General features: G+C 43.5%; 1 protein-coding gene across 3 annotated transcripts in view; it reads left to right on the top strand.

Moving 5' to 3' along the window:
• SAMD4B (sterile alpha motif domain containing 4B) overlaps window positions 1–19,048 on the top strand; it is a 42,572-nt gene that overhangs the window by 4,736 nt on the left and 18,788 nt on the right. For 2 of the 3 annotated variants that reach the window (XM_045846624.1, XM_045846626.1), the window contains exon 2: window positions 8,410–8,812. In XM_045846624.1, coding sequence (XP_045702580.1) covers window positions 8,617–8,812 — 196 coding nt within the window. In that variant the 5' untranslated portion in view covers window positions 8,410–8,616. Of the gene's footprint in view, window positions 1–8,409; window positions 8,813–19,048 lie in introns of those variants that run through there. The other variant, XM_045846625.1, reaches the window with a different exon arrangement.

The following is a 19,048-nucleotide window of genomic DNA, read 5'->3' as shown; positions in this document are numbered from 1 at the left end:
CCAGGCTGAAATCCTACCTCTTAGCAGTCTCAGTGGAAAGGGGAATCTTTCCTGAGAGCCCCAGTTTGAAAAGTTTTTTCCCTGAAAAAAAAAAATGTGAGATGATGACAGAGATCCTTAGTGACATGTTTTAGGCTTTTTACCCTGGAAGTGTTTCTCCTGCTGAGCCAGATACAATTAATGACCTTCCTGAGCATTGATGATAGTCCCTCTCCTTATTGTTTCTCTAGCTCTGATCTGATTGTTTTGATTTAGAGTATATGGCTAGTCTGACCCGGTCAGACTTTCCTTTGGGATCTCCCTGGGAAAGATAGGAATGAGATGACTGGCTTGATTTGATGGTATCTTCAAGGCACAGGAATCCAGCAGTACTGGTGTTCGGTTTCCTACAGTCAGCTTTGGGTTTCCAGGGCCCAGAACTTTGGAATATAGTTAAGTAATGAGTAGAGTTTGTTTTGTTTTGGTATAAATTTTTTTAATAGAGTCTGGTTGAGGGCAAGTCACAGAATAGCAGTATATAGAGTATGCAAGTCTTAAATGTCTCCAGCAGTTAAACAACTTACAGAGATACTTTTCTAGGTACTGGAGATACCATAGTAAATGCAAAAGTCAAGTTCTTGAATCTCATAAATCTTATATTCTGATGAGGGAGAGAATATATAAACAAACAAAGTCAGATAGTGATATATGCTATGAAGGAATTAAAACAGTAATGTAAAAGAGAGGGGAAGGATGGCCACCGTACACAAGGTGGTCAGAGTTGGCCTCTTTGAGGAGTGACAGTTGAGCCTGATTACCTGAAAGATGAGAAGGCCTCAGCTGTGGACAATCTGGTAGTGAGGCACCCTAACCCAAGCATTGTTATGTGTGGAGAAAGAACTGCTGCAAGGTGGGGAAATTTTTCAGAGATACTTACTGAGAATCTGTTAAGTTCTAGGTGCTATGCTGGGAGTTGAAAATGTAACAGTGAATAATACAGCCACAGTATTCCCTTCCCTCATGGGTCTTACAGTAAAGGTATTTCTGGAGGAGATGTGGCCTTTGAAGATGATATCGGACCAAAGACTCCTTCCTACTGGGGAGATGAAGAAGTGTGGGGCACATATACACCAAGATCTGATTGATAAGAACGAACCAGCCATGTGATGATCTGGAGAAAAGCATTTCAGGTAGAGGAGTCAGCAAGTGCAAAGTTCTGAAGTGTGTTCAAGGAATAGCAAGGAGGCCAGTGTGGCTGGAGTATAAGTAAAGCAAGAGGAGCAGAGGGGTTAGAGAGGTTGACAGAGGCTACATAAGAGGATTGGGAAACTATTGGAGGATTTTAAAAGCAAGACAGTGACATAATCTGATTCTTTTTCTTTTTAGAAAGTTCACTGGTTTCTGCAAGGAAAATGGACAAAAATGGAAGCAAGAGGCAGGTTAGGAGGCAATACATTTATCCAAATGAGAAAGGATGGTGATGAGTATAGTGTTGGTAGTAAAAATGAAGAGAAGCTGATACATTTTGGGTGTAGAGAAATCAGAACTTGATGATGGCAGTAAAGAAAGAGGAATCCAGAATGATGATAACAACTCTGAGAATATTTATGCCTCACAACTCTATGAGACTAGGTACTATTATTAAATACATTTTATATATGAGAGAAGTACAGTAGAGTGAAATCATTTGTCCAAATTAAGGCAGGTAATAAGTGGTAGGCTTATATTTCCAACCCAGGCAGTCTGGTCCCAGAGCCACCTGAGTTTTGGAAAAGAGAAAGGGAGGGCATGTTTAACCAACATTAAGAAAAAAAGAGTGATTAGCCCTGGCTGGTGTGGCTCAGTGGATTGAGTGCCTGCCTGCGAACCAGAGCAATTGCTGGTTCGATTCCCAACCTAGGGTACATGCCTGGGTTGCGGGCCAGGTCCCCAGTACGGGGCATGTTAGAGGCAACCAAACATTGATGTGTCTTGCCCTCTCTCCCTCTTTTCTACTCTCTAAAAATAAATAATTAAAATCTTTTTTAAAAATTCATAAAAAAGAATTATCTGGATGAGATGACTAGATCTTATGAGAGAGGAAGGAATCAAAAACAACTAGAGAAACACTGAGTTGTCTGCATAGAGGTGATAGTTGAATCTATAGGAGTTGACTACATTCCTAAGTCAAAGGATACATGTATTGAAAAGGGAAAGAAAGCCCTGGCCAGGTAACTCACTTGGTTAGAGATTCATCCTGACACACCAAGGCTGTGGGTTTGATCTCCAGTCAGGGCACATACAAAAAAACAAGTAATATATGCATAAATAAGTGGAACAACAAATTGATATGTCTGTCTGTCTTTCTGTCTCTTTTTCTCTCTCCCTCTTCTCTCTTTAAAATCAATCAATAAAAAAAAATTTAATGGGAAAGAGAGTCAGAGATAGAAGTTTAGAGGGAATGGGCATACTTAGGGGTGGGAAGAATAAAAGAGATAGCAATACATTGTGGGGAAGCAGGGCTGGGGGTAGGACACCAGCTTGTTCTCTACTTTGGGATTTCCTAAAGCTCTGCAGGCTGTGTTATCTTCCAGGAGGCCTTGCCTGGCTTCTAACTTCTTCCTTCTCCCTTTCTCAGAACCATTCATACAAAAGCTTTATTCTTGGGTTAGGCAATATCATACATGTTTTGTGTACATATTTCAGGAGTTTCTGAAAATACTGGTTGGTTTTTACACAAGAGAAGTTGGACTGCCTTGGCTTCTGACATTCTCCTGTTCTTAGATCAGGATAGTGAGTTAACCTTAGGTAACTAGTCTATTACCTTGTTCATGAAGTATGAGTTACACAAAGGCCTAGTTGGGTGCTGTAGAAGGGCTAGGAATGGGTAGGAAAGCTAATACGAACCCCTCCTTTATCTAGAGATGTTGGCATTAAAGGATGTACCCCTGCAACCCAACTTTCTATAGCATTATTCTCAGGAACAATCAAGAATTCCAAAGCCAGCTTGCCTGGCCTTGAAAATCTCAGTTTAGATGTGTGTGCATCCTTGGATAAATGACTTGACCTTCTATGAGCCAGTTTTTCCACCTGTAAAATGTAGATATTATATACATATATATGAGATATAGAATATATAGTTCGGGATCAAATGAGCTCTTCCACTAAAAGCTGTTAGCATAGGGTCTGGGACCTGATACTTAATGTATAGTATATTGAAGATATGCTAAGCATCATGCTAGGCATTTTTCTATACATTGTTTCATTTCATTCTTACAACAAGATTTACTGAGAAAGAAACTGAGTTACTTACCCTCTGGGTCAACATAGCAAGTAAGTATCAGCTGAAGAGCCCCAATTTCAGTCAGGTCTGGCAGACTCCATGGTGCTACTCTGAATGTGGAGAGTTGACTTCCAAAGGTGCCTCCTGTTTGTGGCCAGCTTCTTACTCTTCCAGGCCAAGGAAGGAGCCTAGTGGGCGTTTTTTCCTGGAACCTCTTAGGCAATTTTTGGCTCCATTTCCCACCCTGCAGGGTTGGTAGATGCTTACCAAGAAGGTTACTTAGTTTCTCAGAGACCAAATATGCCAGCAGTATTGTTGGGCTTTTTGAGACACTCTGCTATAGGGGTTCCACTCTCATGTCCTCAAAGGCAGGGAGTCATTTTTGGTGACATGAAGACAAAGACCAGAGCAGTGGTGAATTGTCTTCTATGGGAGGAGTCACGGCTTTCTCAACTTTAAGTGATAGAAACACAACTCAGACTGGCCAAAAAGAAGTTTATTGGTCCATGTAACTGAAACATTTTCATGGTGGGGAGGGGCTTCAGGCTTGCTGTTTCCATGTCTTCAAGTGTGAGCAGGTCTCCATTTTTTTTCACCTAATAATTTGTTGACTCTGCCTTCATCTCTGCTGGCTTCATTCTAAGGCAGGCTATCACTGAGAGGTAGCAGAAGTGGCAGTCAGTAACATTAGAAGATGTATAATCTGAGCAACCCTAACCAAGAACTTATTTCCCCCAGTAGTTCCAGCAAAAGTTGAGGGAGGACTTTCCTTGTCTCAGCCTTACTCTGTGTCTACTCCTCTATTCAAGAAAGGCAGTTAATTCTCTGAAGGGAACTTAAGGGGTTGGTACTAGAAGGTGAGAATGGATATTTGGCAGTCAAATCCACCAAAATCTACCACAGTAAGATGCCTCAGAATAGTCGGTGTGATGCCTCTTCCCCAGCCTATCTCACCAGCCAGGTCTTCCTTTCTCACTGTAACTGGCTCTTTGATGGAAGAAGGCCATTCAGTCCTTTGCAGTTATTCATCCAGACCAAACACCCAGCATCTTTCTGTCCAGAACGTAGGAACCTTTCCTTCAGGGCTGGTTTTTACTTCTTTTAACAGTACAGCCTTAAAACTGACTGTTAACTAAAGCCCCAGTGTTTGCTGAGGACTGTCTGACCTATCCCTAGGCACTAGATCCTTTTTTTCAGTCATGTTTCCTGAACAGTGAGGGTGGCTTGAAAGTGTGAACCAGAGAGGTGCGAGGGAGGGATAATTATCATACTTCTGGTCTTTTCCCAGTAGATGTCTATCTGGTTAAAGGACCACAGGCCACAGGCTTTGTTAGTTCTGTATAGTGGCTATTTTAATGTGGATTAATTTCCAACATTTAAAATAGGGGGATTTTTAAAAAATAAAAATATGAGCGCAGGCTGTGAACCAAAGTGTCGCAAGTTCTCTTCCCAGTCAGGGTACATGCCTGGGTTGCAGACCATGACTCCCAGCAACCTCACATTGATGTCTCTCTCTCTCTCTCTCTCCCTCCCTTCCCTCTCTAAAAATAAATAAATAAAATCTTTAAAAAAAATAAAAATAAAAATAGGGGAATCTTACTTAAATTTCCAGATTTCTGTCTCCTCTTTAAGAAAAAAAAAATCTTAAAATGTAACAGCACTAGAGCTACATTCCCACGTGGCAACAGTTGATTAGAGCTAAATTGTGACTTCTCCCTTTAGACAGGTTATGTGGTTTCTAGCTCATCATAATCTTCACCAGCCTGCTATTTAAAACCTGGCCTTGTAAAGCATCATGTCTGAGACCCTCCTCTGTCCCAAGACTTTCTGCTAGCATTTGACTTGGGGAAACAATCTGGATTAATGTTTAGTCAACAGTTTATTTGGGGGAGACATTGCTGTTGCTTAGGAAAATTAACAACTTAATAAAAGAGTTTATGGAAAAGAGTGTACACAACTTTGGTCTGTTTGTGGGTTTGGTCATCCTTTGCAGTAAACGCTGTTGGCATATCAAACCTCCCGTCACAGATGTTCCCTCTGAAATAGTAACATATCCTATCTTACCAGTTGCCACCCAGTGAAGGAATCCTTCCCACTTACAAGGGATGTTCTTTCAGACTCCACTTGACCACTTCCAGCAGCCAGAGAGCTTATTACTTCCTCACATGGCAGCCAGTTTCATTCTTGGATAGATACATTATTTAAAAATTTTGCTTTATGTTAAGGCTGCTGCTATCTCCTTGGGACTAAAAGCCACAAAATGCTTGGGTAGGGAAGGGAAACAGATTTTTTCAGGTTTGGGAGCTACTACTTACCCATCCTGCATCCAGGGCAAACATTGATAATCAGTCGTACTACTCTTTCTCAGTGAGCCAGAAAGTAGAATCTAACCTTAAATATTTTTTTAATTCCTCTAAAATGTATAGATGTGTTCACTTGTAACTGTGAAGTAGTACAAAATTATGTAAAGAGTATTAGTAATTGCTCCTTCTCTCCAAGGTGAACAGCCCTAGGGTATATCCTTTATACATTTCTCTATATACACATATACATATGTGTAAATATATTCAGATGTAAAATATATTATGGTTTTTGTACATGACTTTTTTTCTTCTTACAAAAATGACATCACACTGTACATATTACTATGCAGCTTATGGACATCCTCCAGGTCAGTAAAGATCAAATACTATATAGAGATTAAGGTGTTTTTTTTAAATTCTAACAGGATCAAGCATGTTTTTAATGGCTAAATAATAACCCATTCTTTGAGATGTGCCCCTATTTATTAATTATTCACCATTGCTTCATGTCTCCAGGATCCTTCTCACTACAGTACTTCAGGCTGCCACTACCAAGTCAGTTGGAATTAGCCTGAGAGATAAAACCCATTTTTCATGTGCAATCTAATCTAACCACTTATCTCACACATTCTAGAGAAGAGAAGCAGACTAGCTCAAAGATTAAGGTAAATCCATGGTTGGGGCAAAGTAGAACTGAATTTTCTTGACTTTCAACATTTCTCATGTCGCCTCTCATGTAGAGCTGTCCGTCCAGGTTCTTCTCTGGAGTAACTAAATAAATCTAATTCCTCTTCTGTGTGATATTCCTTCAGCTAGTCAAAGTCAGTTACACAATTGCTCCTGAGTCTTCTGTTCCCCAGAAGAAATTTCTTCAATGCCTTCAAATTTTTCTCTTAAGATTTTCAAATCCCTTTGCCATCCTGTGGTCCATTTCTTCTCTCTTCTCCCCCAGGGCTGTAGAAATCCCAGGTGTGATTTCTACATGCTCACCTTTTTTATTCATTCATTCATGAACATATATAATAGCGCCTTCTGTGTACTTGTCATTGTTCTGAACACTGACTGGCTTGTATTTTGGTGGGAAGAGAAAAACAACAAACAGAAATAAGTGATATTCGAAGGTGTTGAACTAGATAGAAATGGAATACCGTTAATATAATAGAGTGACTAAGAGCGGGACTCCTTAGATTGGTCAGGGAAGATCTCTCCAAGGAATTGACATGGAGCTAAGGCCTAAGTGGCAAGTAGGAGCCGGCCATAGATAGATATGGGGGAAGAGGATTCCATTAAATAACAAAGGACTTGGTACAAGATGAGGTTAGAGAGGCCACAGGAATGTTGCAGGGTCCTGTAGGACAAGATAAGTTCAGGTTTAATGTAGATTTTATTTAAGTGCAATGGGAAGTCATTGGAGGATTTTAAGCCAGGGAGGCAGCATTTGATTTCCCTTTTAAAAAGATTTCTGGAAGGCCTATTTAACTTGGAGCAAGGTTTCATGTTTCCTCCACACTCACTTCCTATATCCAAAGGGACTGATAGCCAAGCCGGTTTACTCTGTTCAGGTGTCCCACAGGGGCTCAGTGAGGTTAGTCACAGGCACTGTCAGGTGCACCTCACAGCCCTCCACAGCAGGAGCATGGAATTTCAAGGAGATAGCAGTACCTCCCTAAGACCTGAGGTTCAATGGGTCTTTGTATGGAGTTCTCAATCCTCTTGGCAGCAAGAGGAGGACAGAGCTGAATGTGTTATGGGGATAGAGCCAAGGGCACTGGTTGTAGGAAAGACACACAGAAAATGTGATTGGAGACCTAGAGCTGGAGGCACTTAGCAAAAGGTTTTAGAGTAGTGTCCAGAAACCAATCAACTGAAGAACAGGCCTGTTGTCTGCCCAGTTGACATAGCTTCTCTGTAGTTCCTGCAAAAGAAGAATTTGGGCACTTTTCTTGCTTGAGAGTTTTTGACTTCTAGTATGTCCCCCTTGTCCTCAGGTTGGGATTCTCTTGGCTCTTAGGTGTCTCTAGATTACAACCTTGGATCTCTGGGAGCCAAGGAGACTTCTCAACCCAGAAGACTTGGGTCAAGATTAGTCTTCAGAGGAATGAAGAAGAGGACTGGGAGAGATTCACCTCAGTAGAGATTGATGGGTTCTTAGACATTATATCTGCACCTTTTCTAGAGTGGGTGAGCTAGATTGGAGGAGGTGAGATCCCTCCAGCCTATTGGATATCTCTGAAAAGGTCTCTGTCCACACACTTATCCTTAGGCACCCAGACAATTACTGATCAGATAGCTATCCACATACCTTGAGATCTCTGCTGGGGTTACCACCTCATCACCCACCCACATTAGCTTTGTGAGTCTTAGCTTGAAATGATATGAAAAGTCCATAGGGTCCTTTTAGCAGGTGATCAGTCACTTTGTTCAGCTCCCAGAGGAGGTAGCCAGAGACCACTAGGGTCAGGGCATGTGCTTGGGGTCATATGCCTGCTTAGTCAAGTAACCTGGGGCCAGGTTTCCATTAATTCAGATCTTTTCCTATAATGTGCAGCCTCTCCTATTTCCCATTTCTGGAAAATCTTACCAACCTACTCTCTGCCTTAAATTCATATCCCTTGACCCTATTATAGCCAGGCCTGAGGGGCAGCATCTTTTCCTTTGTCTAGTGTAGGTCTCTCTCTGAATCTGGATATTGGAGGGCAAGTTGGTTTAGTATCTGGTGTTGGCTTCACCTTTCTCCCGGGAGCTCTGCAGAGTGGTGCAGAGTGAATATCCTGAAAGAGGAAGACATGAGGCCTCTTTACCCCCTCAGTACCAGGTCAGTTCTAGCCCCTTCATTCTATCTGACCCCCTTGCTTCCTTTTTCAGGAGCCTGGAGAGGCGTGGCTGGACCAAGACCTCCCCCGATGTGAGCAGGTTTCGTCCTCTGCCCACCACTTGTTGCCACCACGCCAGGGACCATCCTCAAGCCCTGGCCTTCAGGGAAGAGGTAACAGGAGCCCAGAGTCGAGACCATGTGACGGCGCTGGCCCTTGCCACCGCCGTCCCCCCCACCCTGGCCCCAGGCCTGGCACCATGATGTTCCGAGACCAGGTGGGCATCCTCGCTGGCTGGTTCAAGGGCTGGAATGAGTGTGAGCAGACAGTGGCCCTGTTGTCGCTTCTGAAGCGGGTCACCCGCACCCAGGCCCGCTTCCTGCAGCTCTGCCTGGAGCACTCCCTGGCGGACTGCAATGACATCCACCTGCTGGAGTCAGAGGCCAACAGTGCTGGTGAGTCTCCACCCCCAGAGGTGGGAGCAGGAGGGAGACTTGGAAGAGGAACACATGTCAGATGGCTGAGGAGGCCTACCCAACAATGGTGCTAAGAAATGTGGGCTCTAGACTTGGGGAGTCCCTGAGGAACTGTCCCTGACCTCCCAAGTTATCATTATGGGTCTCCTGAGGCTTTGTTGCCAGATATCCTCAGGCATGGAATGAGGGACTCCTGTGGGAGGGCAGTACAAACTGGAAACTACCCATAGCAAAGGACGGATCACGTAGGGTAGCTTCTCTGAGCAGCTCAAAGGAACAGACTAGTCATTACTTGTGAAAAGGGGGTTGCAGGTGAGCATTAATTCATTTCTTAAACTTCAGGAAATTAGAGCTAGGAAGGTGTTTTAGAATTGTTTCAAATTTATAAGTTATCTTATACTATCCTTAATACCTGAAAGATAAGTTGGACTTAAAGCATAAATAGCTTCAAGAAAGTTTTTTTTTTATATTTTATTTATTATTTATTATTTATTTTTAGAGAGGGAAGGGGGGGAGAGAGAGAAACATTAATGTGCGGTTGCTGGGGGCCGTGGCCTGCAACCCAGGCATGTACCCTGACTGGGAATCGAACCTGTGACACTTTGGTTCGCAGCCCACGCTCAATCAAATTTTTGAATTTAGGTATAGTTCATATCAGTTCCCTTAACACTCAGTAGAGAGGGGCTTTGTGTCCCATGAGGTTGGCATTGGGATGGATAAGCCAGATTTCTCTAGAACCTCTCCCTAGGGCCCTGGGCAGGAAAAGGAGTCAGGCCAGAGAACCATCTCAAGAGGCTCTGCTGATGCCATTCTGGCCTTCTGGGTCCCCACGGGCCTGAATGGAGGGCTGTTGTCCTTGGTGACAAATAGGAGATACAGAGGCCAGTAAAGAGATAGAGTTGTGTGCACCTGAAAGCTAGCTGGAGAGAGGGGCCCCATGTAAAGTATGTTTAGACACTTTCTTTCCCATATTAGTAGTTCACACTGAGCTCTTGCAGCAAGCCAGATACGGGCTTTACTTGTATAATAACTTTGAAAGCAGTGTTCTTTGGTGGCTGTAGAGTCAGACTGTCTAGGTTTAGGTCCCAGTTATATCACTTGCCATGTAACCAAGTAACATAACCTTTCTGAGCCTTGGTTTTCTCTTCTTTAAACTCAAGATGATATTTGCGCTTACCTTCTAGGGTGATTGTGAGCTCTAAGACTAGTGCCTGGCATGTAGTAAACACTCCATAAATGTCACCTTGTTGTTTTTATTGGCACTAACTCATTTAGTCCTCACAACAACCCCATGAGATAGATATTATCATTATTCCCATTATATAGGTGAGGAAATCAAGTGCTGCTAGAATTGGGATTTGGGGAGCCACAGAGCTGCCTGGCTTTTCTCATCTCCCCAGGCCCACTTGCCTTAGAAACAGTCACCTTTATTTTACCCAATTTTTAGGTACAAGTCACAGAAGCTCTATGGTTGTAGGAGAAGACGGTTCCTCAAGCCAGGAGTCACACCAGCTTAAGTCCCATTCTGGTGGACAGTGAATAGCAATAACCCAGTTTGGCTGCAGCAGGCCCAGAATTTAGCCATTTGATACCCAATCTGCCCTCTCCACCAGGGAGAACTCCCCTGTGCTCCAGCGGTGGGAGCAGGGGTTCAGTGGTTGTAATATGGCTCTGTCCCAGAGTGGGGGTTCCTTTGGGGCAGGTCTTACACCGCTTTGTCGCATATCTTCACCACCCCATCTTGAGCAGGCAGTTGGATGAGCATTGGGTGCCAATCTTGGCTATATGTCAGATTCACCATAGTGAGTACTACTGTTTATTTATTAGAGCATTTTAGTTTTTGCTTTTGTTTTCAAAATTCATAGTAAAATCGAACTATATGAAAGGTGAAAAGTCAAGTCTCCCTTCCAGACCTCCATGTTTCCAATTTGTGTGTATTCTGTGAGATAATCTGTGCAAGTATGAGCACAGCAATATTCTACCTCCAGCTTTTTCATTGTTTTGATTACTTTAACACATAGAACACTATGCATATTAACCAGTTTGCTTTTTTCCCCACTTAACAATATAATGAAAAGCATTCTATATTTAACACAGGAATGTATACCTTGTTGTTATTCATGGCAGCTTGGTAGTAAGAATAGGAAATATTTATGGAGCTCTACCTGTGTATCAAACAGTGCATTACCTTGTTATTCATTTACATTTCTGTGATGTAGGTCTTACTATTTCCTCATTTTACAGATGAGCAGACTGAGGTCTGGAAAAATTTAGTGACTTGCCCAGAGTCATACTACTAGTCAGAGGTGGAGTTGGAATTTGACTTTAGAGCTCTACTGAACGCAATTACTCTTTGGTCTTACTCTTATAAACTGTGCTATTATAATGAGTACCCTTTAAGCATCTCTAGGATAAATTCCTAGAATTCTGTGGGACTTCTAAGTTTGAAGTTATGTTCATTTACAATATTGTTGTTGCCCTCGAAGGACATGGTACACTTTATACAAAGAACCTGAGGCCCGTCCAAGCCAGTTTGCATTGATATATCAGAGGTAATGCCTAACTAGGAATGAGAATTGCTGCAGAATGACTGGACTAATGAATGGATATATGATCAAGATTTTATCCTCAGTCCCATGTCAGATGGTGAGCATGTAACAAGCTGATACTAAGGTGAATGGGAATGTAGGGAAAACTGAGGATGAGAAAAGAGAGGGAGGGCCATAGTGTGTTCCAGAGTTAGCAGGAAGCCTAACAGGATTAGAGTAAAGCATGACTAGAGAGAAGTTCGGTAGGGTCTTGAATGCCTCATTCCTAAGAGGTAAATTTTGTAGGGCCTTGAATACTGCTTTCCTAAAAGATGTGGGGGTTCCAAGACTAAGGAGGCCTTGAATACTGCTTTCCTAAAAGATGTGGGGGCTCCAAGACTAAGGAGGTCTTTATCTCTTAACTCTCTCCCACCCTTAGATAGAATAGCCACCCTGCTTTGTTTGTGAAGGAAGGAACTACTTCCTAAGCCTAGGAGGGGCTTGCCTCGTGAAAAGAGCTGTGTGCATCCTTTGTTATTTCTTCTCTGCTTATATGGCCTTCCCACTCCCTTGTATTTCCCAAACTTATATCATTGACAGAATCACCTGATAGGGGAGGAGGTGACTTAAAATTCAGATTCCTAGGCTCTTTACCCAGACCCACTAAATTCAAATCCTGAGGGGATGGGCCTGGGAATGAGTACTCAGGTTCTTTTGCTGACCAGGCAGTTTGAAAGATGAAGCCCTGCTGGATGATTCATTTGTCTCGGAACACCCCAGAGTTCCAGATCCAGCTCTTCCACTTACACCTCTTGAGACCTGGGCCAGCCCCACCCTCTTGGGCCTGTGGATCACATCTGAACAGTGAAGAGGTTGTTGCAGATACTCTTCCAGTACCTTATGGGCTCTGAAAGAATGTGCAAAGAAGGCAGAGTTGCAGCTCTACATATTACTTTGTTTGGGAGCCCAGACATTCTTCTAAAGCAAGGGTTCTTAATATTTTATCAGATGGACCCTCAGAGAATCTGTCCCTCCTCCCCACTGAGATGCACACCTTTGCCACAAACTAAATCTTGACTTCAGTCAGTCCACAAATCCCCCGATAAAAGCTGCCTCTTACAGAGTCTAAGTTCTTCAGCTTCAGATTCCTTCAGGCCAGGAGCGCTGAACAATGAAGGAGGTCCTCTGCTTTTTTTCTGGGTTTATATTCCATGTCTCACTGCCTCCCCCACCAACCCTGCTACTTCCTCCAGTTCTCCCAGGGAGACCCTGTATTCAGGGTTGGGTTTGGATCAGAGCTGCCCACCTGCCCATCTCCTCGGGAAAGGTGGGGAATGCAGAAGGCTTGATTTAGGCAAGTGGGTCCTAACTCTGGCTTCATGTCAGAATCACCCAGGCTTTTTATCAAATGACCCAGAGGCCTGGGTCTTCTCCCCAGAGATTCTGATGTTTTTTAAGCTCCCTAATTGGCTTTTGTGTGCATCCAGTGAAGAATCCCTTGTCCTGATGCTGACGCTGATTCTGGGTGGACCTAGAAAGGTGATGAGGGTACTGTTGTATGACTTGTGGGGGCTGTCTCTTCCTCTCCAGCAACTGGAAAGCCCCTCAGCTCAGGCAGCCAGCATTGGTTTCATGGAAGGAGAATCCAAACAGGCAGGAAGAAGCCCCAGGTTTTCCCTTGTTGTCATCTGTGTTCCTTCTCCCAATGCTGTCTTCCTTTCCTATTTGGAGTTATAACAGTGATCCTATCTCTCTTTTTCCCTGATGCTGACTTGGACCAGAAGGGTGGGACCAGGGAAGCTGAAATCCCCTTCCCTTCCTGGTATTATAGCTTCCTGGGTCACATTTTCTGCATTTCTTTCCTCTTCCTGTCCTCTGAGTCAGAGTCCCCATATCCATCAGGTTTAAGCCCCTCCCTCTCTGGCTCACTGAATCTGGGTAGAGAAACTGAGATGGGAGGGCATTGCTGAGTGAGTCACGAGAGCTCAATTCTGATGACTCTACCCTCCCCTTTCAAACTCTGCTGATACAGTTCATCAAACAAAAATGTGAGCCCCTGTCCTGGCCCGCATGTTTGTGTGAGCAGGAATGATGCAGAGAAGGGAATGTCGGAGCCAAATCCCAGCCTCTCTAACTGGTGCCTGAGGCTGCCACAATTACTGCAGCAGCCCAGCACATAAAAATGGGTTTGTCCTTATGGCAGTCTCCAAGATATATTTGGTTCCTGTGATTTGCCAGGACCCAGGGTCATGACCTACTTAGCTCTGGTCACCTGGCCAAAAGGGCACTCGTATGCAGTCTCCCTCATCTTGCAGCTTAGTGGGGAGTTGGCATCATGACATTCCGCAGTTCCCATCCCCATCTGCCCAACTCCAGAATTTCATCATTGCTTATTGTGCTTCTAACTCTGAAGAACCAGAGACATGTGTGTTTTGGTAAATAACTACATAAAATTTCCCCACCCCTTGGGGAATTTTAAGGGGGAGGCTCAGATATGCCCTTCTATGTGAACTGCTCCTCTCAGTCCCAGAACAGCATGGGCTGTAGATCTTCAACCAGGACCAGCAGTAACAGTTAAAATATTTGGAACACTTTACACATGTTAGGTGCTGGGCACAGATGTCTCACTGAATTTTTACTATATTCCTGTGATGAAGGGTCTTCTATTACTCCCATCTCACAGAAAAGGAGACTAAGGCTCAGAGAGGTTGAAGGACTGGCCTACAATTGTGTTGACCTAGGTCATGGAGGCAAAGCTGGATTTTTCTAATCTAGGCAAGTTTGCCTGTTTGACTTGTGCTCTTAGTGTACTCTGCAAAAACACAAGCCAGGGTAATCTGAGGTCAGGGGATCCTAGAGAGGGTACCACGTAGACACCACTACCTTCCAGGGAACCATCTGGGTCCAATTGTGCAGGTATCCATTGGGCTCCTGCTGTGCCTCAGTTCTGAGCCAGACTTTACTCATCTGGGCAGGAAACTGGAAGTTCCATCCCCACCCGTCATCTGCAGCCCCAGCTGAGCTTACTACCCCAAGGGGCCTGAGGCTGCGCAAATTCCTTGAACCAGTTCCAGTGCTCACTGATGCTTACCAGTCATGGGAGGCCTACCCTCCCCAGCACATTGCTGCACAGATACATGAACACACATTCCCTAGAGTCAGCCTCCATTTATCCAAAACTACTCTCCCCTTTCTCCGCAGTAAAACAAGGTCCTTCATTGAGCCCAACCCTTGGGGCTGTTCTGTCACGTCCCCTGGCAGTACCAGAGGAGAATCTGTGTCCCTCAGCCTTGGGGTCCTGGCAGTACCCGGGGTGGGGGAGGGACTAGACAAGGCTTCTCTCTGTCCCAGATGCTTCAGGCTACCCTGAAGGCCTAAATGGCAGCAACTGAGAACATCAGGATAGGGCTAAAAGGATAGGCTGACTGTTGGAGAAGGGAGAAAAACACCAATCTTTGAGTCACATATTAAGCGCTTGCTCACTATGGGCAGACTGTCAGTTGCTTTCCATGCATTGTCTCCCTAAATTCTCTCAGCAGCCCTATAATCCCTCTTTTGCAGAGGAGGACGCATATTGCCCCTGCAACTGCATGACACAGCCTGGATGCGAGTCCTTGATTTTCTATCCCTAATCTTAGTCACTCTATTCTTCCTCTTGTCAAGAACTAAAAACTCAGGGACTAAGTGAGGGAAACAGGGTGTCAGGAAATTTCTTTCCATGTGATCCAATGCCAGATGATAGTGGGAGGGTAGGAAAGGTGAAGGCTTCCTAAGGTCAGGAAGGCCTATCTCACCTTAGGAAGATATTTAGATATGGAGATGACCCAAGAGAAAACTTTGTGGTCATGGAAGCTGGTTCAAGAGAAGAGACAGATGGAGATGAGGTTTCCTAGCTTTGAGTGGCAGGTCCTAAAGGGACTCTGGAAAGCCAGGAACAGGGAAGAAGAAGAAGAGACCTGGCATTGAGAGATAGTAGAGGGTTATGGGTAAAGTCCCTCCCAATTTCAGAGGCAGACAGCCCTGGGTTTAAATCTTGGCTCTGTCACTTTGGAGAAGTAGCTTCATCTTTCCAAATCTATTTCCTCATCTACAAGATAGGGATGCTGAAACAGGGTTGGGGTGAGAATGAAAAACAATCATAGTGTCTAACACATAGTAAATGCTCAATTATTACTATTATTGTATAGTATGGTTGCCCCTCCCCTCATTTGTGGTTTGCCTTCCATGGTTTCAGTTACCCACAGTCAAACACAGTCTAAAAATATCAAATGGAAAATTCCAGATAATCACTTATCAGCATTTTGGCTAAGATTAAGTGAAAATTCCAGAAATAAACAATTTATAAGTTTTAAATTGTGTGCCATTTTTTATGTTATTGATTTGAGAGAGAAAGAAATTGATTTGCTGTTCCACTTATTTATTTATATATTCACTGGTTGATTCTCATATGTGCCCTGACTGGGGATAGAACCCACAACCTTGACATATCAGGACAATGCTCTAACCAAGTGAGCTACCTGGCCAGGGCCAAACTGTATGGCATTCTGAGTAGCGTGATGAAATCTTACACCATCCTATTCCATCCCACCTGGGATGTGAATCATCCCTTCATCCAGCGTATCCATGTTGTATCCGTTACCCTCCCATTAATCACTTAGCAGCTATCCTCATTATCAGATTGGTTATCAGATGTTTTGAGAAAGACCATATTCACATACTTTTTATTGCAGCATATTGTTATGATTGTTCTGTTATTGTTGTTAATCTCTTACTATGCCTAATTTATAAATTAAACTTTATCATAGGTATATATGTATGGGGGAAATAGTACATATAGGGTTCAGTACTATCTGCAGTTTCAGGCATCGCCTGGGGGTATTGGAACATATTCCCCATGGATCAGGTAGGGGGCTACTGTATTACTGTTCTATTTTAGTCAGTACTGTGGGCATAGTGTGAACTGATGACTCGGAATAAATGGATCCCTGGGCACTTTTAACAAGGATTCTCTAGGAAGCTTGGAGCAGAGAGGCCCAGGCCAAGACAACATGCAGTTAAATATGGCCAGGAGTTGGGAGCTGTGTGTGAGTCATATTCATAGAGCTACCAATTTAAGCAGAATCAGCAGTTTATGTGAATTCCTAGCCATAGATTTCCAAGCAGGTCACTAAAAGAGAGATGCAAAAGGGTTTTTTATGCAAAGTTCTCAGTGGCCAAGTGTCAGCCTGTAGTGTGGACAGAGGAGACCAGAGGTCCCTGGAATCTTAAGCCCTAAGGAAATTGTGTTGAGACACTGTCAGGTGCAGAGGGATCCAGATCAGGGCTCACTGGAAATCCAGATGCCTAGAATTCTGAGGCTCTCCTTATATACATGCCCATTTCCAACCTCTCTGTTTCCTGGGCCAGAAGTTGGTTTATGCCAACTGGATATTTAAAAGAAAGGAACCATGTGTGAGCCCTGACTGGTGTGGCTTGGTTGGGTGTCATCCCGCAAAGTGAAAGGTCACAGGTTCAATTCCCGGTCAGGGCACATGTCTGGGTTGTGGGTTCAGTCCCAGACCGGGCATCTACAGGAGGCAACCAATGGATGTTTCTCTCTCACATCGACGTTTCTCTTCCTCTCTTTCTCCCTCTCTTCTCTTTCTCTAAAAAAATAAATGAAGTATTTTTCTTTTTAGTAAAGATTTTAATTAATTTAAGCCCTGGCTGGCGTAGCTCAGTGGATTGAGCGTGGGCTGCGAACCAAAGTGTCGCAGATTCGATTCCCAGTCGGCATATGCCTCGGTTACAGGCCATGACCCCCAGCAACCGCACATTGATGTTTCTCTCTCTCTCTCTCTCTCTCTTTCGCTCTCTTTCTCTCTCCCTTCCCTCTCTAGAAATAAATAAATTAAATATTTTTTAAAAAAGAAATAAGGAAGTATTGTTAAAAAAAAGATTTTAATTAATTTATTTTCAGAGAAAGGGGAAGGGAGGGAGAGAAACATCAGTGAGAAATGTCAGTTGGCTGCCTTTCACATGCCCCCAACCAGGGACTTGGCCTGCAACCCAGGCATGTGCCCTGACTGGGAATCAAACCAGCAACCTTTTGCTTTTATTGTATTTTGGGGTTTTTGTTATTTTATTGATTATGCTATTACAGTTGTCCCATTTTTTCTACCCTCTTTATCCCCCTCTGCCTTGCACCCACCCTTCCAGCACTCCCCACTCCATCCTTAGTTCATATCCATGGGTTATACTTACAAGTTCTTTGGCTTCTCCATTTCCTATACTATTCTTAACCTCTGCCTATTTTGTGCCTACCAATTGTACCTCTTATTCCTTGTACCTTTTACCCCCATACTCCCCCCACCCCACCTCTTTGATAACCTTCCATGTGACTTCCATTTCTGTGATTCTTTTCCTGTTCTAGTTGTTTGCTTAGTTTGTTTTTTGTTTTTTAGGTTCAGTGGTTGATAGTTGTGAGTTTGTTGTCATTTTACTGTTCATAGTTTTGATCTTCTTTTTCTGAGATAAATCTCTTTAACATTTCATATAACAAGGGCTTGGTGATGATGAACTCCTTTAACTTGACCACTTGAGCCCTTTATCTGCCCTTCCATTCTAAATGATAGCTTTCCTGGATAGAGTAATCTTGCATGTAGGTCCTTGTCTTTCCTGACTTTGAATACTTCTTTCCAGCCCCTTCTTGCCTGTAAGATTTCTTTTGAGAAATCAGCTGATAGTGGGAACTCCTTTGTAGGTAACTGTCTCCTTTTCTCTTGCTGCTTTTAAGATTCTCTTTACCTTTACTCTTGGGTAATTTAATTATGATATATCTTGATGTGTTTCTCCTTGGATCCAACTTCTTTGGGACTCTGAGCTTCCTGGACTGGCATGTCTAGTTCCTTCACAAGACTGGGGAAGTTTTCCTTCATTATTTTTTCAAATAAGTTTTCCATTTCTTGCTCTTCCTCTTCTCCTTCTCGCACCCCTATGATTTGGATGTTGGGACATTTAAAGTTGTCCCAGAGGTTCTAAGCCTCTCCTGATTTTTTTTTTTGAAGTATTTTGTTTTCTTCATTCTGTACCATTTGAATGTTTATTTCTTCCTTTTCTTCCAAATCGTGAGTCCCAGTTTCCTTCCCTTCCCTGTTGGTTCCTTGTATATATTTTTTAAATTTATTTTGAGAGAGATGGAAAGGGAAGGAGAAAGAGGGAGAGAAACGTAGTTGTGTGATTGCCTCTCATGCATCCCCTACTGGGGACTTGGTCCACAACCCAAGCATGTACCCTGACCAGGAATCGAACCAGCGACCCTTTGATTCACAGGCTGGCACTTAGTCCACTGAGCCACACCAGGCAGAGCTAAAATCTTTAAAAATAAATAAATAAATAAATGCAAGGAGCCATGGTAAGATATAATAACTGATGCTAGAAATAGCAGCTAATGTTTACTGAGAACTTACTGTGTGCTGTGGTCTCCCTTAATTCATAGCAGCTGTGCCAGGTAGGAATGATTCTGAGCCCCACTTTACAGATAAAGTAGAGCTCAGTGAAGGGGTCACATTTGCTCAGAGTCAAATGGTCGTTTAATGGGAGAGAAGAAACCTAAAGCCATGTCTCTGCCTTTTCTTTTTCATCACCCACTTCCTGGAGAGGAAACCTAGCTGCTTTGCCCCTCTCCAGGACCTTACTAATAGCCCAA

The sequence above is a fragment of the Phyllostomus hastatus genome, unplaced genomic scaffold (genome assembly GCF_019186645.2).
Source record: "Phyllostomus hastatus isolate PE091 unplaced genomic scaffold, TTU_PhHast_1.1 phas_contig_5, whole genome shotgun sequence".
NCBI classification, from domain to species: Eukaryota; Metazoa; Chordata; class Mammalia; order Chiroptera; family Phyllostomidae; genus Phyllostomus; species Phyllostomus hastatus.
The sequence above is the reverse complement of the archived record's forward strand: the minus strand, read 5'-3'. Positions and strand labels throughout refer to the sequence as shown.